Source organism: Alternaria infectoria (assembly GCF_024043175.1).
Source record: "Alternaria infectoria strain BMP 0036 chromosome Unknown scaffold_22, whole genome shotgun sequence".
NCBI classification, from domain to species: Eukaryota; Fungi; Ascomycota; class Dothideomycetes; order Pleosporales; family Pleosporaceae; genus Alternaria; species Alternaria infectoria.
In genome coordinates, this window is record NW_026250711.1 from 161,062 (window position 1) to 184,274 (window position 23,213).

Below are 23,213 nucleotides of genomic sequence, written 5' to 3' on the forward strand. Positions count from 1 at the left end.
TCTTTCCCCTTCGGAAGAAGAGTTGGACTCTAGATTGACGTGCCGATGGACGATGGAGGGTACCACATTTCATGCTTCCACCAATGGCCTTAGGAAACCCCCGGTACCGGAGAGTTTCACATATGTTCCGAAGGAACTCACTATCATCAAAGGATGTGCTTGGAAAGACTCAGTAAATTCTTACGTTGAGGTTTTAGTCTTGGCGGCAGTCGAGACCGGGAACGGTGTGTTTAGAAGGGTTGGCAGAGGGATACTGTACAGTTGGGATGAAGAGGCGGAGAGTGTGGAGACTTTAACTATTGTATGAGCGAACGCTTTCACTGCTTCGTCGATCTGGCTGCTGCACGATCTTCTTCGAAGTTTCGACTACTCCAGGAGGATCATGAAGGATATCAACCGGAAAACCATATGGACATCCCCTATACCGTCATTCACTCTGCATTGCCTATTCGGCAATGTCTTCTCACGTTGCGCATGCTAGCAGACCTTTCTCACAATGGGCCTCCGACACTACGGCGCACGTTGTAATCTGACAGATTGTCAGAGCAGGCAATGAAATGGCGAAAATAATCTCCAGGGGTTCGATCGATCCCATAGCAAACAAGTTCCAGGTCGCTTCATTTGAGCCACACAAAGATACCGCAACAAGATGAGCGAAAACCCGATTTCCAGCATTTTCAATCTCGTTCTCACAACAAGACTATATGCTTTTCCGCGAGGCCCAATCGAGGAGCAAGAATTTCTGACCGCCGTGTTTCGCGTCCCATTGCAACGACTGGGCTTTCCGTCTCAGCCTATACCATCTCAAACCGGAGTATTTGATACATGGGTCGACCGGGAAATCGATGACGTGGAAGGCGCTACCTGGACAGATGACGATGATTGGAACGCGATATTTCTACGTGACAGCATAGAGGAGCTTTTTGATCAGCTTTATGGAAAAGACAGCCCAGTGTACGTCAACTGGAATGACCACGTCAAGCGTTCAATCGGGAAGGCTCACACCCTGACTCTTCTGGACGCAGCTGCAATCACTCCTCCGTCATATTGGTCTGAGGATATTAGAGCCACAGTAGAAGCCTTCACTGCACTTCTTGAAGCCTTCCACAATGTCAAGGGAATTGTCTGGACTGATTACCCATACGATGACGCTCTTGATGGCCGCCTCGGTCGATGCAACGACTACGCCTTCATCCAGCGACTTATATTCAACGAGTGTCGTCTTTACGGAAAGTCGCTAGATGAATACGAAGCCAGCATGCGTCAAATACGGGAGAAATTTGGTATACCAGTGGAATTCGATCTCACTGAAGAATTGCAGCAGATCGAGATGGCCTACAACCAGCAACACTACGAAATCGAAGAAAGGTTATCGGAAGCGTCAGAAATGGAACGGGTAGGCCCGATGATTCCTGTCACGGATGTGTCCACAGAGATAGAGGACCCAGAAGGCGTGGACTGCGTAGTTTGTTGGTCTGACATCTGCCCTTCCCCCGGAGTACTGACTGCCCCTTGCCAACATGCCTATCATAAGGAGTGTCTGGAACGCTGGATTCACGCTGGGCAAGGGGCTAGCCATCTTTGCCCCTACTGTCGCACAGAGTTGTTTCCCGAACCGGAGTATCAGGACCTTTTTCGTAACTACGAGGAAGAGCGTGACAAGATTGAGGACCAGATGTACTGGCACTCTTGGATACAGAAGTCGGCGGAGTGGTTTGAGGGTGAGCTGGCGATGCAGAGGGGGTATGAGAGGTCAGAGACGAAACAGTTGGACTTACAGTGGCTTCGAAAGATAGGCGCACTCATTGCTTCGGGTAGTTTGGGGGGAAGATAGCTTCACCCGTAGTGATTTTGGCGCATAATTAGGTATTGGGTCTGGCATTAGTATTTGACTGTGAAATTTATTCCTTTTCAATAAAGGATGCACTTGGATTTTGCAAGGTGAAGGATAAGAGGCACGTTCGGCAAAACCGTCCAGGTGATCAGCTGCCACCGATCACCTCAGCATACCATGATGGCTACATAGTCAGCATGATTCATGGTCCTTCCCTGACTTAATTATTTGCACCTGTAGTCGGGTTATTCTTTCACCCCGCGACAGGCACCAGTCACGTGCGGGGTGTGAAAGGGCTGCCCCACTCATGTCGCTCCGTCCTCGTGGTAGAGCAAACACGTGAGGCTGGTACCTTCCACTTCCGAACCCCCCCCACTCCATCCCGCTCTCGAGTTATCACGACCGTGGAAATTCCATAGCACTCTCTGCAAGCTTGCGCAATCATGTCCGCCGAAGCTCAAGATTTGGTACCGCCAATAAATCAGGCGCCGGCGAGCGCCGCAGGTACGTAACTCACCTGCATGCCCTGCATCGATCCTGAAATTTATTTACGCCGTACCTCTTCATATTGAGATCCTCTGCTAACGATGGCAGTATATCGACGTGTACGTACACACTTACGTAGCATAAGAGACCTGCGCAAGTTCGGCTACAGGCACAAGAACCCCAAAGACGTACTTTCCATGACACCCGCAGAACTTCGGAAGCTAGAGCAACAGCACTTTCCAAGTCCAGCAAATATCTCTCGTCTCACCGGCATAAGCGATGAAGAGACTGAACAACAAGCCGATGCCGCGCGGCGGTGGCTACTGGGTATGCTCGACTGCCATGACAGAACAATGGCCCGGGAACACGAGATCAGAATGTTTAGATTCGCCGTGGAGAAGCAGATGGAAGAACGAGAAAAGGACTGGACGGATCTGGAACGACTGTACATGGCACTCGCAAACAGCAATCTCGCATCGCCACAGGAGCGATTGCAGGCAGCGTTCGTGACCGTCCTTCACTTTGACTACCCGCAACGCCGGCGAGATGTTAGTGAGGTCGCTCAACAACTAGACGAGCGTCTGAAGCGGGCTTCCGACATGGACGCTGTGTTAGATGAGACACGCGATATCATAGTCGCCAGAACTGAATTGACCAATGTCGACCATTTCGCGTGCGCCATTCCACTGTCACTACTCACTGTCACAGCAGACAACGCTTCTGTCGTCGATGACAACGCCGGCTGCTGCCCGATCTGCCAACTCTCATACACCTCATTCCAAGATTCCTCTATCCTACAACTACTAGGTGACTATCCAGTGCGAATCAAGCAGTGCGGTCATATCATCGGAAAATCGTGTCTAGAGCAGTGGATGAGAACGCCAAAGATCGACGAAGCAAAATACCCACATCGCACATGTCCGTGCTGCCGTGTCAAGATCGAAGGTGTGAAGTCGCCCTCAGTACCCCGTGGGCTACTGGATCATTTAAAGACCGATCGACGAGCCATGGAGACAGTAAGAGAGTTGCTCTATGGGTATGATATGGACCTGGAGGAGTGTCTAAGCGCTATCAGCGCGTGCATGAGCGAAGAGATCGCCTGCGAGGAGCTGGTGGCTGAGCTTGTACGGAATGGTGGAGAGCAAGACGATCAAGTACTGAAGGATAAATTTGCGAGTCTGGAGAAGGAGAAACGGGCTTGGGGTTTCAGGGGGAACGGGATCTGGAAGAGGCTGCGAGAGGAATGGATGAACAGCGGTGTCACCCGGAAGGCTTGAGGAGGACGACTGCCACTCCCTGGATGTCGCCGGGAGTCCTCTGGTACTCTCCGGACTTTCGGACTCATGCTCAACAATAAACACAATACTGTGGGCTCGGACGAAGGCATGCGGATCTCGTGGATATCGGAAAGGGCCGAACGAGCAGCTCGTATCTAGGAGCTCTTGGCTCACGAGGCAGTGCAAGCTGATGAGGCATTTTCTTTCAACCATTTCAGTCTCTCTCGAGTATACTCCGTAGTACATCAAGCTTCACGAGGAAGCTCGCTCAACAGCCAAGCAATGATAGATCGACATACCAAATGTTAAAAACCACGCATCACGAGGGGTAAACTGCCCCGCCAATTGAGAAATATCGCGCACACAGCCCCCGTCTGTCAAAGTGTAGCCTCGCTCAACACCAAGTAAGGGCGTGCATGTGCATACACCGGCAACAAGCATCCTCAGCGCGAGGTCCGTTTGCTCATATATAATTCTGGGGCCCGCCGTTCGCGCAGTACAGATCACGACGTCACGTGCCCCACATAATGACCCTTGATTTCTCCACGTTCTCCGTGCTCTAGACCCAGAAGCAGCTACACACTTGCGCATCTCCACGGTCTAGGCTATTGAGGCTGAGTACATAAGCCAATAGACTGTGGCGCGGGCGGGCTTCTGATTGGTTCCAGCGTATGCAGGTAGAAAGGGTAGATGACGTCTTGTTTGTGAGGGTCGCGTGTGCCGCCGCTTATCAACGCAAGCAGCTGTTGCTGGGCAAGGCTTGGCCTATGACGATGTATAATGCGTGTGAAAAACAAACATAGGGAGCCCGCCGTTCTGTCGCTGCTGCTACTACATCCCACGCGAAAAAAACTCCATTCATTACGCAAAAACCAAGTATGAGCGTTAACATTATTGACGTTGGTGTCAGCAGGGTGCGTTGTGTGTTCCTTGCATGCTTCTTCCCGCTCTTCTAGATGCCGGTTCTTCCGAGCTGAGACCGAGATCTATCTCTCTTTACTAACGTTGTTCCCCACAGATTCTGGGTGCGAGAGAAGATCAAGAAGACCGTTATGTTACTCTGACGCCGGGTTCGATCAAGTCACGGAAAGAACTCGCTGTCTTTGCCGTGTATGATGGCCAGTAAGCAGCGTCACACAATATCCCAAAGTTGTGGCTTGTAAGCTAACGACTGGGTTGCAGTGGGGGTACAGAAACAGTAAACCATGTTGCAGAGCATCTGCATACACACCTGGAACAACACATCGCCATCCAAAAGCCGTCCAATGTAGCCGAGTATAAGCACGCGATACAAGGAGCTCTGCTGGCTGTAGACCGCGATCTAGACCACGCCAACCTAGACGGAGGCTCAACCGTCTCTCTCGTTCTCATCGACACAAAGCAGAGCTTGCTCATACAAGCGAACCTAGGAGACAGCCATGTCTTCTTCGCAGACCACGAGCCCCAATCCCCACAATCGCTATCGCCACAATCGCCCACGCGCGTCGACTCCGGCGTCAGCTCCAGCGGCTGGAACGTCGAAGCCCTCAGCGAAGAACACGCACCCGACAGCCCACTGGAGAAACGGCGCGTAGAAAATGCCGGCGGCGAGATCAACTACCGCTCCGGCATCGCGCGCATCGGCGGCGTGAGCATGTCGCGCGCGCTCGGCGATCTCGACTACAAGAAACCGCGCGTGAACCGCCTAGCAGGCCACGACCTCTCGGACCTCATCGGCGTAGAAACCGGTCTCGCGCCAGGCAAAACCGCAGTCCACGACCTCGTCTCCAACAAAGCGCACTTCACCACGCGCACCCTGCACGGCCAATCGCTCATCCTCCTCGCGTCGGACGGCGTCGGTTCGGCGAAGGAGGCGGAGGAATGCACAAGGCTGGCGGTGGATGCGTGGCAATCTGGGAAAGAGGCCAAGGAGATTGCGGAGGAGTTGACGTCGAGAGAGGGACAGATGAAGGGCGCGGATAATTGTACTGTGCTTGTTGTTGTGCTGGATACGGAGAGTAAAGGGAGGAGGAGTATAGATAGTGGGAGGCGGAGTATGGATATTGGGATGGAGGGGGGTGGGTCGAGGAGGAGGCGGAGATCGAGTATTGCTAGCTTGAAGGACTGGATACGGGATCGTTAGGTGGCGGTTCGACGGGGTGCGGCTGGGTGGTATGGGAAGTGGGGAAAAGTTTGGGAGGATTGATGGGGAATGGGGTTTACGTAGGCTTCATCAGCCTGGTTTGATGCAGCAATGGCGTTCTGGGTGAGGCGGATGTACGCCTCATAGTTCTTTTTTTCTACTGTTGTATCAATATATCAATATAACACAGAGTCTGCTGAAGTGTGAACGGTAGCACACTACGATCACTTTTCCTGCTCATCTTTCGTGTGTCTTCAAGTGCTTCTACGATTCGAGTCGTGCTCCTGCTGGACCATGGGCGACAACAAAGGTGAAGCCTGTGCACTTGGGCAATGCATACGGCAGGTATGATGATTGTGGAAGTCACAGTACCAAGGCCAACGTCTTGCTCAACATCATCGATACCAACAATCCAGCACTGATTCACCACCTCAACAACAAGTTTAATCAAAGACTTCATTGTTATCGTTGCATGCCGCGCTAGTGCGCTACTATGCTCACTCGCTATTCGCTCAATCGTTTCAACCATCGCTAGTACGACTAAACGTATCAACTGGTTCTCAACTCCTACCATGAAAGCGTTGAACAACGAAGGGGGGTATATCCATGCATGCCAGGTCAAGCGCCTAAACGCCCAGAACACATCTCTGGAATACAATCAGAACCATCGCTCCCCTGTTGGGTGTTCAAGGAATCCCATCATTCCAGAGATCGCTCTTTTGAACACAAGCCAAAATCTGCGTCGCCTAACCCTTCCGTCCCTTTGACACCGCAAGACCTTGCATGAGCGGGTCCTCATCAACAGTCCAAGTCTGCGCATCAAGCCTCGCCCGCTTCTCCTCGCGCGTCTCGCCGAATGCCTCAGCCCTCTTACCACCCTTCTTGGTACTCTGCATGAGCTCCACGGACACAGGAGTGCCAACACGAGAGCCGCCAACCGCAGGAGTAGGCAGCGAAGTATCAGTAAGAGCAGGCGGAGAAGTAACCTCATCATCAGCGTCGATGTCGTTCAGCCTCCGCTGCGCCTCTTCGCGCTCCTGCGACCAGATGTCATGCTGATCTTTATACTGCTTCTCCATATTCGCGAACCACTCTTTCTGCTCCGCGCTCTCCTCACCTGACTCAACGCACGTGGGACACTTGATGTAGAAGCCACCCGTTGTGTGCTGCTCGCCCATGAGCTCGAATTCCGGGAGGGTGTCGCCGATTAGCTCGGTCTCGTCCCAGTCTAGACAGTCTTCACAGAAGCCTTGAGGACACCAGCGGCAACGGAAGATCAGACCGCCGGCATCGTTGGTGGTTTTGCCGCAGTCGGTGCAGTTGTGCTGGGGGCAGTAGAAGCCGGCGAAGCCCTTCACTTTGGCTTTGTACTGGGGATCGAGACAGTCGTAATGATAGGCACGGGGGCAGCTCTTGCATTCAACCAGATGTCCGGCATCGGCGTCTTCGAAACAGCCGAGACAGTGGTCTTCATGGGTGATCTCGCGACGCTTCTCGCGGACTGGTTCAGCGAGGCGGGGATCTTTGCCTGCGAATGTCGGTACGGCTTCCCAGTCACCACAGTTCATGGATTCTTTGTTGATAGCGAAGCCATCTACCATGACGGTAGTGTTCTTTCCCTTACGGCGATCCTCGCGAGTGATGGTGTCTGGGAGAATGTTTGCGGCCGATGTGTTGGCCTTCCAGGTGGTGTCAAGCTGACGTTGATGACGCTTGCCTTCGAACACGGCGCATTCAACTCGCTCCATAGTAGAGAGCCATTTGTCCTCATCGACTTCAGAGTGTGTCGCTGAGTCGGTCAGATCGGCAGGGGCATCGCGGCACTTGGCCATCATAGTCTCCAGATCCCAAGACACCATCTCTTTGACATCGATTTCTGGATGCGACAATGCCTGGGCGCCTCGACGTACAAGCGTCTTGAGCTGCGTTGCATCCATCTGTGGCAAGTCTTCACTTAGAGACGGACGTCCGACCTTCTTAGTATCGGCCATCTGCTTGCCATGTACGCTCTGCATCGACTCTGTAATCTTTGCTGAGAGGTAAAGCTTCTTGCGAATACGACCCATCATTTGCTCTTCGACAGTACCCTGGGTACAGAGCTTGTAGATGGTCACCTTCTTGGTCTGCCCAATGCGATGAGCTCGGGCCTCAGCCTGGAGTGTGATCTGCGGGTTCCAGTCTTCGTCAAGGAAGATGACGTCCTGGGCGCTCGTGAGGTTGATACCCAAGCCACCTGCGCGGGTCGAGAGTAGCATGACCTTGTAATCGGAGTCCTTCTGATTGAAAAGGCGGATGTCCAAGTTACGCCGAGCTCGAGCTGTGCTACCATCAAGACGAAGAGACTTGAAGCGCTCTCCATGGTTGCTAATAAGAGACAAGAGGTCTTCACAATAGTCGAGCGTGCGAGTGAAGCCAGAGAAGATAAGGACCTTCTTGCCTTCGTTGAATACCGTGTGCTTGAGAAGCTTCTCTAAGAGGATGAACTTGCCGGATGCACGAATGATGTGGTCGCTCAGGTAATAGGGATCGGGTGAGACACCGGGGAGTAAGTACGGATGCGAGCAGCACTTGCGTAGCTGCATGACGAGGTTCATAAGCTTCTTCCAGGCACCCTTGTTGGTGTCGGTGTCGGTCTGCTCCTTTGCAACGGCTTCTTGCAGAATTTTGGTGGTTTCTTCCCAATCAGCCTCGGCACCGCCGGAGCTGACCACCTTGTCTACTTTTTCCATCTTCGCCAGTAGCTTGTTCTCTTCGATATCCTGCTCGATGGCGGCCTTCTCTTTGGATTTGCCATCAGCAAAGAGCTCGTCGAGCATACCGTCGTCCATACGTGTCAAGAGACGGGTGTACCAGAACTTCTGCATGGGAGTCAAGGGTACATAGAGCAGGATTTCCTCCTTGGGCGGTAGGCCGAGGTTGACAGAGGGAGAGTCCTTCATACGTCGCAGCATAATAAGTTCGAGCAAGCGGCGGGCGTCTGTCATGGTTTGCTTGTTCGCTTTGCCCTTGCTGAGATCGAAAGACTCCTTGAAAAGTGTCTCGGTCTTGTCGTCGAAGACGTTGGGATACAGCCATGTCAGAAGCGACCACATCTCGACCAAGTTGTTCTGAAGTGGTGTTCCAGTCAGGATGAGACGATACTCGGCACTGATGCTCTTGAGGGCTGTGGAGATCTGGGTGACACTGCTCTTGATCTTGTGTCCTTCATCCAAGACGACATAGCGCCAGGCGAAGCTGTGCTTGAACCATGATTGCTCAGCCTGGAAAGTCTCGTATGTCGTGACGACAATCTTGTAGTTGTCGGATTGCTGATCGTTGGAGGTGAGCTTGGCCGCCTTTCGGCCAGCCTTGCGCGAGGCTTTCCGATCTTTCGCACGCGAGGTTTCATTGCCCTTCATGTCCTCCATGCCAGCTATGACGCGCTTCAAGCGGGTTCGCTCGGTGACGGCGCCGTGGAAGCGCATGACCTTGAGTTGTGGTACCCATCGCTGGGCCTCCGTGACCCACGAGTTGAGCACACTGAGGGGGCATATGACGAGATAAGGCCGAAGCTCTTCTGACGTGACACCGTTCTTCTCGTCCAGCTCTTCAAGATACTGGAACAGCGATAATGTCTGTAGCGTCTTTCCGAGACCCATCTCGTCGCCGAGTATACCAGAAAAACCGTTGTTGTAGAGATGGACCAAGTATGACAGACCAGATAGTTGGTATGGCTTCATTACAGCGGTGACGCCTTTGGGTTGCTCCGAGAGCTCTTCGTACTCGACAATGGGCTGCGCATCGCCCTGAGCGACAAGCTTCGCGACCTGGTTGTTCTTAGGCAGAAGTGGGAGGAAAAGGTCTTTGTTGGCGACGAGGAAGCTGTTCGCTCTCGCTTTGGTCTTCTTAGCAATGTCGTCGCGGAGACGAGCACGAGCGGTGTCGAGGTTGGGCGGCGGCCGGGCTGACTTCCGACGGGGTGGTGACGGGGTAGGCATGGTGTCGGACTCCAGAATGGTGCTCTTCCTGTCGCGCGTGCTCCGGCGAAGTCCGCCAGACTGTTCGCGCTCCTTCTTGCGTTTCTCCATCTTCAGTTCCTCGGTGTAGGCCGAGATTCTGGCGCTTGTCTTGCGGTTCGGGCGGGCTGAGGGGGCAAGTTCGTCTTCGCTGGTTCCCGCGCGGGCGCCAGCTCGTCTTGTAGAGGCGCGAGGGTACTTGTCGGCGACGGTCCTGGGCTTGTGGTCAGGCGTGGATGGCGAGGCTTCGTTTGCGGATGAGTCGGAGGCGACGTAGTTTGGCGTTGGTTGCGCGCGCAGGCTGCGTTTGTTGTCGCTAGTCTCGTCTGGCTTGGTCGCCTGCTGCGAAGAGATGCGTCGTCTCTTGGTGGCCGACTGGGCTGAGCTCTCGGATCCGAACTGCGCCAGGAGGTCTTCGTAGATGCCACCTCGTTTCTTGGGAGTGATGGGCTGGGGCGAACCCAGGGTGATGATCGGATGTCCCGCCATGGCGACAACTGTGGGGTATCTTGTAGGCAGGTCTTGCGCAGTGAATGAGAATTGGCAAGGGGTCTATGGTACAAGAGAAATGACAGGGAAGTGTAGTCGGAAGGCAAAGAAAGACAAAGGACGGCAAGAAAAGTCTAAGACAAGGCCGGTGACGGTGAGGATGAAATGAAACGACGAAGTGTGCCCAAAGGAGCGTGATAAGACGACTGGGCGTCTTCACGGTGAAGTGAAGTGAAGCGTCGCCGCATCGCCAGGCGCGGAGGCGATACGTCGATTGCGGCCGACGCGTCCTAGCGCGACGTGCAGGCGTTCCTTCCGGAACCGTTCCGAGCTATCAAGTCTATCCAACGCCGCGACCCTCACACGTCGACATTTCGCGAATCAAGTCCCCACGCCCGCGCATCTGGCGCACCACCCCCGACCACCATGGCGCAACAGCCCATGACGCCCTTCTTCCCCATCTTCGCCTCCAAGTCGGATGGGCAGCACATCGTCAACCTCAAAGGCCGGCCGCTCAGAAATGGGCCGACCGAGGAACAGCTCAACACGTCGCCCAACGACCAGGGCCAGCGCGACTTCTACCGCCTCATCGAGAAGGAAGACCCCAAGCACCAGGACTGGCGCAAGAAACTGGGCGGCATGCTCCTGCGCGAGATCGGAGGGAAGCAGTTCGAAGGTATGGCTATGCGAGGCGCATTCGCTGCAGCGCACTGACATGTGACAGATCGGTGGCAGCAATGCATTCTGTGGGAGCTGCCCGAGAACTATGTCTTATACGAGCACATCAAGACCAAGGCAGATGGCCAGCTGAAGACAGTCAAGAACCACTCGGGCGGCGGCCACGACAGACAAGACGCCTATCTCTATGGATACCCCAAAGGCCCCAAGAAGCGCTTCCGGAGCCCCGTCGAGTTCTTCCCCCATCTCCTGTGGCTGTGCACCGACGAGAACAGCGACATGGCCAACTGCACGTGCAAGATGTGCTCGCCCGCCGGAGACGTCGAGAAGCCCCAGGTCAAGGTCGAAGTCAAGCAAGAACAGCCTGCACCCATCAAGCGCGAAAACAGTTCCAGTGGCGCTATACCAAACACAAACGTCACAGGGCGCAACCCCATAGTGCAGATCCCTGCCCGAAGGTCCTCGACCGGTGCGCCTATCCCAAGTCCCATAGTCAAGCCCTCTACGCCCGTTGCCGGTCCCAGGCCTACCCCCACACCCGCCGCTGCACAGATCAGAGCTCCCCCGACATTGCAGTCAACACCTCTCCCCCAGCCGCGATCCATCGAACAACAAGCCGACTTGTCGTACAACAAATTCCTCTGCCGGAGCGGCGAGGTGGTGTGGTTCTTCCGCCCCAAGACGTCAGCCTGGGGCCTGGGGCTGGTGGTGCGAAGATGGGCTACCAAAGAGGTGCCTATGAGCAGGGCATACCTGATCCAGCCACTATCGCATCCCTTCGAATCCCCTCCACAAGAACTCGTTCAGACCGATGACCATGTCAAGCCATGGCTCGCCTGGTCTGCACCCAGCTGCACCTTTCCCTTCCTACAGCAGAACCCTCAGTTCGAATACCACAACACGGATTGGAGGGCACTCATTAGTGGACAGGGAGGCGAGGGCATAGCGTCTGTCGACGCGTCTATATTAGCTGCAAAAGCCATCGATACCACGTATACACTCTTCGAGTGCCTCAAGACAAACAAGGACGACAAGGGAAACGAAGTGCGACAGTATAACGGCATGTATCTGGGCGCCGAGAAGATCTGGAGAGGCGAGGCTGTCCGTCTGCGCATAGGTGCTACAGGAACCGATCTCATGGTCGTGACCGACATTATCGAGCAAGTCCTTGTCAACCCGCCCACCACCAAAGTCATTGCTATAGGCGATATCTACAGCTACGCCACGCTGGATGCTCCAGACGCAAACCTTCCCCCCAAGCCACCCCAACAAAACAACAACATCCCATCGCGCATGGTCCACGACATGGTATGGCGAAACCGCATGCTCGTACCCCTCACACGCACCGCAGCGTGGTGGAAGCTCATCCAGCCAGCCTACAAGATCGACATCGACGACATCAAAGGCCGTTGGTACGAGACAAGTCTCGTCTTCCAAGAGCCCTTTGCCAAAGCAGTCAAGAACGGCGAGGGCGGAAACGGTATCTGGATGAACTCGCGTGGCGATGCTACAGGCAAGGGCAAAGGAGCCAGTGTAGCGCAACCGGACCGCATTGGTGCCTTTGGAGCCTCCGTGCCCAAAGGGACGCGCGTTGTCGAGGGCCTGGATCCTCCGAGTCAGCCTATGGGTCAACAACAGCAGTCGCATGATGGAATGGATATTAATATGGGTGGCGGTAATATGGCAGATCCGTTTTCTATCGACGAGTTCATGCACGTTGATCATTTGGGCGACGATGCGGGGATGGAGTATGGCGGTAATAACAACTACACTTTCTAGTCAAAGTGTTTTCGCTTCGTAGCAGAAGGCATAGCATGGCGTATTTGGGCGTGAAGGACGGTTTGCATCTCCAAAAGCATTTCTGGGACAGGGTATACGCAGTGTTTTAATTCTCATGGGAGATACCCAGGTCGTTGTTCGACTATGTAAACTATCGCCAGCTTAGTGACAGCAAGTTGAAATATTTGATCGAGAGTCCGAGGATTGCAATCTCTCTCGTTTGATGAGGAGTACCTTTGCGTATGTGGTGGTGATGTATCGCGGAAGTTATGAGTGACCCGTCTCGCCCTGTGTCATTGCAGTTATTTGATCGAGAAATACCAAAGGCAGGAATACAAACAACTCTCACCTTTTAGCGCTGTGATCGTAGCAAACAAAACACGATGCAAAAAAAGGTCTTCTAATCGCCCACACAGCAACTCGAACTCGGTGACCTTACGAGAGCAAAAAGAATGTCGAGATCAACGCCCACCTTCACCTTAATTACTAGGCCCAACGGATTGAGCCACCTGCACTTTAGTTGATAGGGCGTTGTTGTTGATGAGAACTTCCTCAATTATATATGATATATAGTACATTGAGATCTCAATAACAGTTGCACGGTCTGACGAGTCTCTCACATAGATCTAGCAGAACGACTCGTAATAGGTTCGTTTCCTGCTCCGATTCAAAGCCGTTGCTGTGGAGAACAGAGTCTGCGATGGAGGGGCGCCTGCGGGCTGTTGCCTGATCGAGCGCTGTTTGTTTACCTTCACTTTCACTAAGATCACATTCGCTTAATACTGAACACTGCGCACAAACCCGTCGCTACATCTTTCTTTCTCTTACGATACTATCCGCCAACATGCAGGCGACCACGCGCGTCAACGTTTTAAGGCAGCGCTTCGACAAGATAGACGATCCATCTGAGAGCAGCGAGGTGAGAGATTGCGAGTTCAGTGGAGATTTTGCCAACTTCCAGGTACGTAATTTGACACGAAGATCACAATCTCTAAGCAAGACACGTTTCTGATTATCACAGGAGCTCGACGATGCTGTGTGGGCGCATTTCCGCCATGATCGCGCTACAACTTGGCTGCACTTCCACCCTGTACATGTCGACATGTCAGGCCCCAGGTGCGGCGCGGAACTCGTCCGAAGGTTATGGGACGCCGGAAGTTACGTTCCTCACCTAGTGAAGGATGGAGCCATCCCCGTCATCCCGCATTTCAAGACTAAGCATCGCAACGGCTACCCGCTCAAACGCCCGCTCTCACCTTTACCAATCGCCTCTGAAGCTCCGAAGCCGCAACACAAGAACAAGATTGGCAAGACCATGCACGCGAAGGCAGCGATCGAGGTCCTCGATCTGGTATCGGACGATGAAGAGGTCGACGTCAAGGCAGAGCACGATAACGATTCGGTCGAACGAACGACACAGCCGCCGGAACACGCATCACAGGTGCTAGAGGAAGACATTCAAGAGCCTAAGCAAGAATCACCACAGCCAGAGAAGACATTCCAAGACCTAGAGAAGAGACTCCAAGAACAAGAGAGGAAGACTCAAGAGCAAGAGAAGAAGTCTCAGGACCTAGAGAAGAGATTACGAGTACAAGAGAAGAGATCTCAAGATCTGGAGGATGAGCTACAGGCATCAAAGAAAGTGTCACGCGAGCTTGAAGAGAAGTTACGTGAGCAGCAAGAGAAGAAGTCACACGAGCCAGCTTACGAAGCCCAAAGCCCAGAGCGAGCATCACCAGATCCGTTGATGCCCGTCGGCGCTTACGAAGTCATCGAGTTGGACGATGAGTCGGACCTTATCGAAATACCTCCACCCATCCCTGCGATTACGACTGACCCGAAGACCTGGCCACCACTACCCCCAGATGTCACGGTACACACTTGGATCCAAGACTTCGATGATGGGTTCGCATCTCTTGTAGATGCCGAGAACATTCCTGCGAAAGGGTCGGCGAAAGCCAATGCTGTCAACTGTGCAACGCACGTGGGTCTGATTGGGGGTCGTTACGGTATGAAGGCACCTATACCATGCGATCACTGCGAAGAGGCCGGCACAGAGTGCATAATTTACCATCCTAGTTGCTACGAGTGGGCGATGAAGGGAGCGAATACTAGGACTCAGCTGGGACGTGTGTGCATGCGATGCAGATCTTTAAGGGAAAACAGGAAGACCGCGGTCAAGGGTGGATGCGCCGCCAGATACGAAGGATGAAGCTGGCCTTGTATGTAGTACAGCCTGTGCAGAACAAAGCGCGAGCCGACGGGAAGCCTGTGCACATGACTCATTCCAGCAGTCAATACTACGAACTATGATACCTGAAACCTTCAAAGGCGCCCTATTTGTTGTGAATGAATTCCAAATATGACGCTATAGTCATGGGTCATGAGCGCGAACGACTAGTGTCACCCTTCACTGACCGTTGTAATGACACCATATAGACACGTGCGACTTCCCAAGCACGACTCCGTATCCTCGAAGAATTAGCAGGCAAGACTACTTGGATTGATCATGTCTATTAACCCAGAAGTAGTAGAGCAGTGGCAGCCGCCCACCGAGTCACTAGGCAGAGTTCCTCCAGTGACCCGGGGAACAAGCTGTGGTATACCCGTCAAAGGCGATTTCCCACTCGATCAGGTTGTAATAGACAGTATGTATCATACACCGCACGGCGTACTATGGCTACTAATCGTAGAACAGAACTACCCTCAGACACTCAAATCCACAGCTGCAATCGACACGGTGCATCGCAATGGACAGTCACCGCAAAGATAGACACTACACGCGTAGACGGCGAACCAGAATCGTACTTCTTGAAGGTAAATGCTACTCTTCCATCGACAACGACGCAGCTAACGCGAATAAAGTGCGCAGATGGCGGCCAAGGCAAAGCCATGCTCGAAGGCGAATACCACTCGATGTGTGAACTCTACAAAGCCGCACCCACCTTCGTTCCCGAGCCTCACGCATACGGCCAACTCAACGTCTCAAACCCAGACTCCTACTTCTTCCTCTGCGCCTTCCTAGACATGGACACCACCCAACCCCCCGACCCAGAACAACTATGCAAGAAACTCACAACACTCCACCTCTCCAGCGCGTCGCCAACCGGACAATTCGGCTTCCGCATGAACACCTGTCAAGGCAACCTACCCCAGCAAACAGGCTGGCAGGACAGTTGGAAAGACTTCTTCATCCAGCTCCTCACCGGCGCCATGAAACTCAACCTTTCCATCAACGGGCCATGGAAAGACCTGCAGGAATGCACCGATCGCCTAATCACACACGTCGTACCAGCCCTCCTCAACCCCCTCACATCGCACGGCCGCACCATAAAACCCACCCTAATCCACGGCGACCTCTGGGACGGCAACATCGGCACCGATACCACAACAGGCGAAATCTACGCCTTCGACGCCTGTGCATACTACGCGCACCACGAGATGGAAATTGCGATCTGGCCTGGGGATCCTAGTAGGATTTTGGGTCGGAAAGAGTATACGGATGCGTATGTGAAGATTATGGGGAAGAGTGAGCCGGTGGAGGGGTTTGAGGATAGAGGCAGGCTTTACTGTGCTTACATGAACTTGCATGCGAGTGCTTGTCACGGGGGAGACAGATTTAGGGAAAAGTAAGTTGGTGCCCAACGTGTGAGTCCAGGGGCTTGTTGCTGACTTGATGGGTTATAGATCTTATGAGATTATGAAGGATTTGATCAAGAGATACGCGGAGTAGGATGGAGGGCACGTCGATGTGGGCCAGGTCGGTGGGGAGGATATGTGCCTGGTTTGTGTAGAGTACATCCTCGAACAAGCTATATGTCTTCTTTGGCATACGGTACTACTACTACTACTGCGTCTATTCCAGCCCGGTTGGTTTATGGTATGATTGCGATAGCTCCAGGGCTTTGATGTTGTTCGCTGGGGTGTCCGGTGTGTCACCGCAGTACTGTAATTGTGTGTGGAAGCTCAGCGCGAATCAGGATCAGACCGTGGTCTGAGTCAAATACGCGCTCTAGTCTTTGTGCTGTGTGTCTTTTGTAGTGTGGCACGAGGGTTATGAAGTTTGTGCACAGACTGCCCGGCTGGTGTGTTATCCGATGTCTTGGCGCCGGACTTTTTCCCGATGTCTTTGCACCGACTTCATCTGCTATGCCTTTCCGCCGGTTGATCTCTCTGCATCGACGACGCGTTCGACGCGTTCGACGCAGTGGCCTACGAGTCTTGCATATGCTACCGGAACAGTCTTTGCTGCTCTGTTAGATTGCGACGCTGCCCATATTCATCGCGCGATGGGTCGCTTCCCTCTGGGATCATTTCCACAACGCCTCCGGTCTCGACTTGCTACATCCGGCAACAGCACGTAGCTACTTCAGCGGCTGGTTTACCACCTCCCACTCCACGGACTTCGATGTTCGCAATTCGTCCGTTTGCTACCTGGTCTCTCAGGTCTCGTCGTCGGTCGTTTCGTCATCAACCATGATGACGTCTTCTCGGTAATCTCGCTTCATCCAGACCTGTGGAAATGTCAGTACTTGATATCGACTATTACGGAGGGGTCAACACTCACGCTGTGGTCCTCTACAGGCATGTCGGAAAACATCTCTTCGACAATCTTGTGACCCGGAAGCGCGTCGAATGATCGGGCACGTCGCTTACGGGCTACCTCTGCGCTTGCGCGAGGTCTCTGCCTTGGGCTTTGCGATTGCTTCTGGTCTCCCCTGTTCTCCTTGGCTGTGCCGTATGCGCTGTCATTGCTGTCGTTGGGCGCCACCCCAGGAACGTCCCCATCGATCTTCCTCCGCTTGCTTGAGTACGCTTTGGAGGACTGAACTTCCCAGGTGTCGACATTTTCGTCTATCTTCCTCCGTTTGCTTGAGTCTCCCCTTGTGGAATGGCTCTCCCAAGGATCGACGCTCACCTTCGATGTCGCGAAGTTGAACTCAGAAGGCTGCATCTTTTCTGAGCGGTGGGGCATCTGCAGCCACTCCATCACCACTTCATGATCACGACTATCGCTCAGGTATCCGGTGTCTTCTAGATCCGGACCTTCACCCGCCACTGAAAGGAAGCCAGACTCCTGGTCCCATGAGTTGCAATCGTGGACTCCTGCTTCTTTCGCCTCAATCCGGGCTTTCTTGAGCGACGTCTCTGCTACACCCAAAGAACAACGGAAATTGCCCCCTACCTGGAGGAAGTGTCGACCGAATTTCTTCTCTGCATCCGCTCTACTCAAGCGTGGGTTGATTGAGCAGAACTTATCCAGCTTTTTATCAAACGTTTTGTAGTGCTGTTCGAAATTTTCTTTCTTTTCCCAATAAGTCTTCTCACATCGCTCGAGTTTCTTTATGGCCTGCTCAATCCTATCCCACTCTTCTTTGGAACTATTGATATACGGATCTTCGTGGGGAAGTGCTCCTCCGGTCTCCTGTCCGATCCCGACTTCTTGCACTCCATGGACTGTCCGACCATCAATATCGCCATCATTTTCTGATCTAGCCATGTCCTGCACATCTTGCGGGTCTTCGAAGTGGGTAGCAGAATAATTTGTTCTGCTGGATGGCGAGCCACCCTTGTCTTCTACTGGCGGGTTCAACGTTGTTTCATTGTCGTCAACAGCGATGTCGATAGACTGGGCCTCGGCTTGCTGGTCAAGACAGGCAGCACTAACCACGATGTTATGAATGTCGGGTTGCGAAGCCTCTACAGGCTGGTTACGGGCGAGAGATTTGCTACTCTCGATCTCTTGGGCGGTGCCTGGCGAATTGTTCGGCTGGACATTGTTCACCTCGGGGATACCACCGTCTTCCTGTGTCTGAGCTTGCTCGTGCTCCTGTACCAAACCTCCCACTTCTCCCTGCACGAATCCGTCCTCATGCTGCTCTGCTATGGCATCATTGTCCTTCTCGTTTGGTAAAAGGAACGTATCCTGGAGCTCCATCACGACTTCAGCAAAGGAGCGGAGATTCCCATCGTATTCTTTCGTAAGAGACTTTACCAGTCTTTGCATCTCTCGTTTGGTCTTCGTTGCTGCGTCGCGCTCGCGAACTAAGACCTTCAGGCAACGTTGCTGAGCTTTCGTTACTCCGCTGCCACCCCGACGTTGCAGTTGACGGGTTAAGCTCTCAACAGCCGCCTGTTTGCACTGGACTGTCGACTGAGCGTCGATTTCGTTCGCCTTCACCATCGCAATGTCCGCTTTGATAGAGTCCGCCTTGGATCGGAGTTGCAACATCGTTTCGTATCCGACTTTTCCAGACTGGACGGAGGTGATCATAAGCTGAGTAGGCAATGACGACATTTCGACGTTTGATGGAATTGGACGCTCTTCAGCGCCATTACCAGTGCGTCCATTGTCTCGGTGGATCTGGCCTTCGCAGCGACGGAAGAGGGGAACATAGCCCGCTACCGCCCTATACAGGCTGATAGCGGTCTTCAAAACACTCTCAGTGGTAGACATGTTGGGAAAGTCGTTGTGTAATGCAAGCCTAATCTTGCCTGAAGCGTCGATTGCCCGGTCGTGGAAATAACCAGGTTTGGGTATCTTGGTCTTGTCGAAGATCACGGCGAGAAAAGTAGATTGCTACAGGGTGTACGATTGCGGAGAGGGCGGGCAATCCAGTGCGCAAAAAGCTTGATCAGCTAGGTGACCGCGGAATAAGTAGGGTTCCGCTCCGTCGTTCTATTCACTAAGTGACACCAGTATTTTATTTACATCTCAGGCATCTCGCTTTCCTGAAACAGTATAGCGCCACATGGCCAGAGCGGCTTTGACTCCCTGCGATGCCCTCCGTATATACAGACTATCAGCGCTACGCTGCGGAGAAAGAATACGCAATCCCCCTACCGCAGGAGGGCGAGTTCCACGACTGTGCAATCCAGATTTACGATACCCTGCGTGGTCGCCACAGTAACTTGCCCTTCGGCCCAACTTTCTTTCCAGACAGGCGCCTTTGCGCTGGCCTATTGGCAGTCAACAACGCTGACAATGTCGTCTACACAAGAGGTCTCCGAACAAACCGGCCGGCCTCGGCGGAGAGAATCCGAGGAACGACGATGGAACGACCACACCCCTGTCGACAAAGATGAATACGTGAAAGGCATGATTGTGAACTTCCCTGATGTGGTTCTTTGCGAAGAGAAAGACCCCAACGCTGTCTCGACGCAGTTCGGCTGGTTGTGTTTCAAGACCAGATACGGTATCGTCATCGACAACACCACCGAACTTGAGGTTCTGAAGCTCGGCACTGCAGGAGGCAGCGGACCGTCATCGAAGCCCATAGAAGTCCGCGTGGATTGCTTCGGTCTCAAGAAAGCAGAAGATGCAGAATACTACTGCTGGGACGAGCGCAAGGGAAAAGAGGTCGCCTATGTTCCAGAGAAGGGCGTCTATGACATAGAAGCGAATTGCCCATACCAACCCAAGACGGGCGCCTTTGGAAATGTTTTAGATGCTATCCACCTCCCGCATGACTCCCGTATTCAAGTATGCGGAGCGATTGAGGAAGACGTCCTCAACGCGATTCTTAAGAAGCGCAATCGAAGACTTCTACAGAAACAAAGCAGGAGCACCCCCAAGGACATGTGGATTGAGGAATTGGAGGCACGTCTGGACAAGGACAAGCATGCTCAGCAAGATGCAGATGACAAGGCCCGCCCAGAGCAGATGAAGCAAGATCAGCAGTCCAGTCAAAATCGCCAACAGAGTGCTCAACTCCAGGTATGTCTTCGAGTATTAGGTAGTTCTCGAGATCAAAGCTAACAATGTTCTAGGACAAAGGTCTACAAGAACGAAGTGTTCATGGAGTCTCTCGGCGCCGAGCTCCTGACAGTGACACTACGATGAGGACGGCCCCTACCAAGCGCGCAAAGACCGATATCAGCATGCTCACACCCGCCCCCGCGATTCGAGACAGCAGCCAGGCCGAAGCAATCAATGGGCAGCGCAACAGTTCACGATGGCGTGGCCCGTCTTCCCAGCTTCCGCCTGACCGCGTTAACGGAGCTCGACGCTTTACAGGACCTGGTAGCAACGACGTTAGCAACCGCCCTCCGCACAATGCTCCACGACAACCACGCCAAGGCAACTCACGCCCTAGTCGACGGTCCTCTGGGAGCCATGGTAACATCATTGAGGACCAGGCGCGAGCCAATGGACGTCCAGAGCCGGCCCCAGGCAACGATGATCGAAGCACCGAGACCCGGCGTCGGCGCAACAGTGGTACTGATGATCGACATGGTAATGATACTTAGAGAGCACGGATAAGGCCTACAGACTGTCTTGGTTTTCCTAGTCCCGAGCAACACAAAGGTCGAAAGAAAGCGGGATGTTTACCTTACACCAAACTGGTATTCCTGGCTCTGGAGCTCTGAGAGATTCCACGCAATACCCATCCAAGGCGCTATATACCCATCAAATTTATGTCCACACAATCGCTAACCTGAGTTAAGTGTACTACCCGTTGATCTGATTTGACTCTAGTCCTCGATGTCCTTCAAGTCACTGCACTGCCATCTGCTCAACATGCTCCTGCAGCTACTAGCCTGATAAGGTCTAGCGCTTGCTCGGGCGCCTCACTGTTCATTGGTCAGACTCTCAATCGTGCAAGCCACAGACGTCTGCATAGCCCACGCAGTCAGCAACACGTTGGCACGCGCATCTTCCCCGCTTACATTCAATATGCTGTATTAATTCCTTATCGCGATCACCACAAACCTCACATAGTCCCCAGATACTCCCACGGCTTGATCGTACGCCGAGTCTACTTTGTCTGCTGCATGGTGTCTTGGTAGGTGATGTGAGTGATTGCCGCATACATAACACATACTAACATGTTAGGTCTAGGCGCAAGGCAGCCGTGGAGCGAACATGTCTTTCGCAGCCAACTCGACTACTGGCGACTACCAATACCAGCCACTAGACCATGCGACACAGCAAATAAGGCTTGTCACGCTCCAGGATCCGCTGGAGAACGACGACGCTATACGTCTCGACATCGAAGTCTTCGAAATCTCGGAAGCCCCGCCATATACAGCCCTGTCCTATGTTTGGGGTCCACCATCAAACAATGCTGTTTACATCGCGACCGGAAGGCTTGAAATCCGAGATAATCTGTTCAAATTTCTCACTGAGTTCCGAAAATACCACGACAAGACGCCTTCCGATCGCTATATGTGGATTGACCAGCTGTGCATTCATCAGTCGAGTACTGTCGAGCGCAACCACCAAGTGCAGATGATGAGCGATATCTACAGCAAAGCTACGTCGGTCATTGCGTGGTTGGGCGATGGTTCTGAGAGAGCCGACCCTTCGACACGCATTGCCACCCGCGAATGCGACAAGTTCGAAAACACGTACGATGCTGCATGTGTGTGGAGGGACGCTAAAGAACTAGCGGCGTTTGCTTATATCCTTCACCATGAATACTTCACACGACTTTGGATTGTACAAGAGTTCATCCTAGCGAGACAGATCAGGATTGTTGTGAAAGATGTCTGGTTGGTCGATAAGATGCGTAAAAGGGAGTGTCGTTCTGAAACCTTCCGTCACTATGTGTACAGCAACGTACCCCGCGGCGCGTATGGTATTATCTGCACGAGTTCTTTGCGCAGAAACCATGGATTCGTACCTCTCGAAATATCCGACGCACTGGTTGAGTATGTATGCAATCAATGCGCAGATCCGCGCGACAAAGTCTACGGTTTACTCGGTCTTGTCCGTGTTGATCAACGCGTCACTGTCGATTATGAAAAGTCGAATGATCAACTCTACTTGGACGTTGTTCTAGCCACGCTTCAAAGCCAATGTCTCGAGAAATCAACAGAAGCAGAAACGACCGCGTATCTACTTGAGACGGTGCGTTTCGACTTTGCTGTTGCGATGGATGTGACATGGGCCCAGAAGAGAAACTTTCATTTTCAATTCTACAAAATATGTCGTAATGGCAGACTGGGACGCTTTCGTGGTCATGCTTGTCCGATCACCGCAGTAGGCCTTGAAAAAGCCGCAATGACTGGTCGTGAGGTAGACCGGTTTTGGTTTGACTTCCAAGGGACAAGACATTTCATCTACTGCACAGATGAAGTAACGACACTGGCAGATGAGACGGAACGACTGTTGCAAGAGGACTGGGAAAAGTATGTTCCTCGAGATCATATAGATGAGACGTCGTGACTGTGCGTGCATAGTCATCTTGCAAAAGCAAACCAACCGGGCATGTCTTTCAAAAGTCCACCGACGCTTCACGACGGGCTTCAAATGTATCCACATTCTAAATAAAGAGCTAGGTAGTGCGACACCTGTAAGTATTGTGTCAGCTCCATGCTTCAATACCACAGCGACATTGCACCTCTTGCCGTAATTTGATCTAAACTTCCATTGTGTAATTTTGGAGCAGTGTGCTTGCACTATGATCATAATGTCCCGCTGGCCACCTTTCTTTCACTTTAGTCAAAGCAGTTACATAACGTCCTCTGCCACAATCCTCCTCATTATGCAACCTAGTGACCACTGCATACTAAAGACCAACATCGATATACAGCGACCCAGCAACTTA

The 23,213-nt window shown here is 53.0% G+C and overlaps 7 protein-coding genes across 7 annotated transcripts; 5 read left to right on the forward strand and 2 right to left on the reverse strand.

The window, feature by feature from the left end:
- Positions 1 to 649: 649 nt before the first annotated feature.
- J4E92_009241 (uncharacterized protein) lies at positions 650 to 3,597 on the forward strand (the record flags this gene model as incomplete). The annotated part of the gene is made up of 3 exons (XM_051500590.1): positions 650 to 1,465; positions 1,628 to 1,767; positions 2,466 to 3,597. The coding sequence occupies 3 exons, from the start codon at positions 650 to 652 to the stop codon at positions 3,595 to 3,597; spliced, it is 2,088 nt and encodes a 695-aa protein (XP_051349162.1).
- Positions 3,598 to 4,811: 1,214 nt separating this feature from the next.
- On the forward strand, positions 4,812 to 5,719 carry J4E92_009242 (uncharacterized protein; the record flags this gene model as incomplete). Its single annotated transcript, XM_051500591.1, has 1 exon — positions 4,812 to 5,719. A coding segment is annotated over one exon (908 nt), but the record flags the coding sequence as incomplete, so codon positions are not given.
- A 746-nt stretch (positions 5,720 to 6,465) lies between these two features.
- On the reverse strand, positions 6,466 to 10,203 carry J4E92_009243 (uncharacterized protein; the record flags this gene model as incomplete). The annotated part of the gene is made up of 1 exon (XM_051500592.1): positions 6,466 to 10,203. The coding sequence occupies one exon, from the start codon at positions 10,201 to 10,203 to the stop codon at positions 6,466 to 6,468; it is 3,738 nt and encodes a 1,245-aa protein (XP_051349164.1).
- Positions 10,204 to 10,629: 426 nt separating this feature from the next.
- J4E92_009244 (uncharacterized protein) lies at positions 10,630 to 12,660 on the forward strand (the record flags this gene model as incomplete). Its single annotated transcript, XM_051500593.1, has 2 exons — positions 10,630 to 10,879; positions 10,928 to 12,660. 2 exons carry the CDS (start codon positions 10,630 to 10,632, stop codon positions 12,658 to 12,660), a joined length of 1,983 nt encoding a protein of 660 aa, XP_051349165.1.
- Positions 12,661 to 13,762: 1,102 nt separating this feature from the next.
- Positions 13,763 to 16,293, forward strand: J4E92_009245 (uncharacterized protein; the record flags this gene model as incomplete). The annotated part of the gene is made up of 2 exons (XM_051500594.1): positions 13,763 to 14,718; positions 15,354 to 16,293. 2 exons carry the CDS (start codon positions 13,763 to 13,765, stop codon positions 16,291 to 16,293), a joined length of 1,896 nt encoding a protein of 631 aa, XP_051349166.1.
- An 809-nt stretch (positions 16,294 to 17,102) lies between these two features.
- Positions 17,103 to 19,117, reverse strand: J4E92_009246 (uncharacterized protein; the record flags this gene model as incomplete). Its single annotated transcript, XM_051500595.1, has 2 exons — positions 17,103 to 17,174; positions 17,228 to 19,117. 2 exons carry the CDS (start codon positions 19,115 to 19,117, stop codon positions 17,103 to 17,105), a joined length of 1,962 nt encoding a protein of 653 aa, XP_051349167.1.
- A 528-nt stretch (positions 19,118 to 19,645) lies between these two features.
- J4E92_009247 (uncharacterized protein) lies at positions 19,646 to 22,649 on the forward strand (the record flags this gene model as incomplete). Its single annotated transcript, XM_051500596.1, has 5 exons — positions 19,646 to 20,340; positions 20,431 to 20,488; positions 20,678 to 20,896; positions 21,503 to 22,011; positions 22,559 to 22,649. 5 exons carry the CDS (start codon positions 19,646 to 19,648, stop codon positions 22,647 to 22,649), a joined length of 1,572 nt encoding a protein of 523 aa, XP_051349168.1.
- Positions 22,650 to 23,213: the final 564 nt, after the last annotated feature.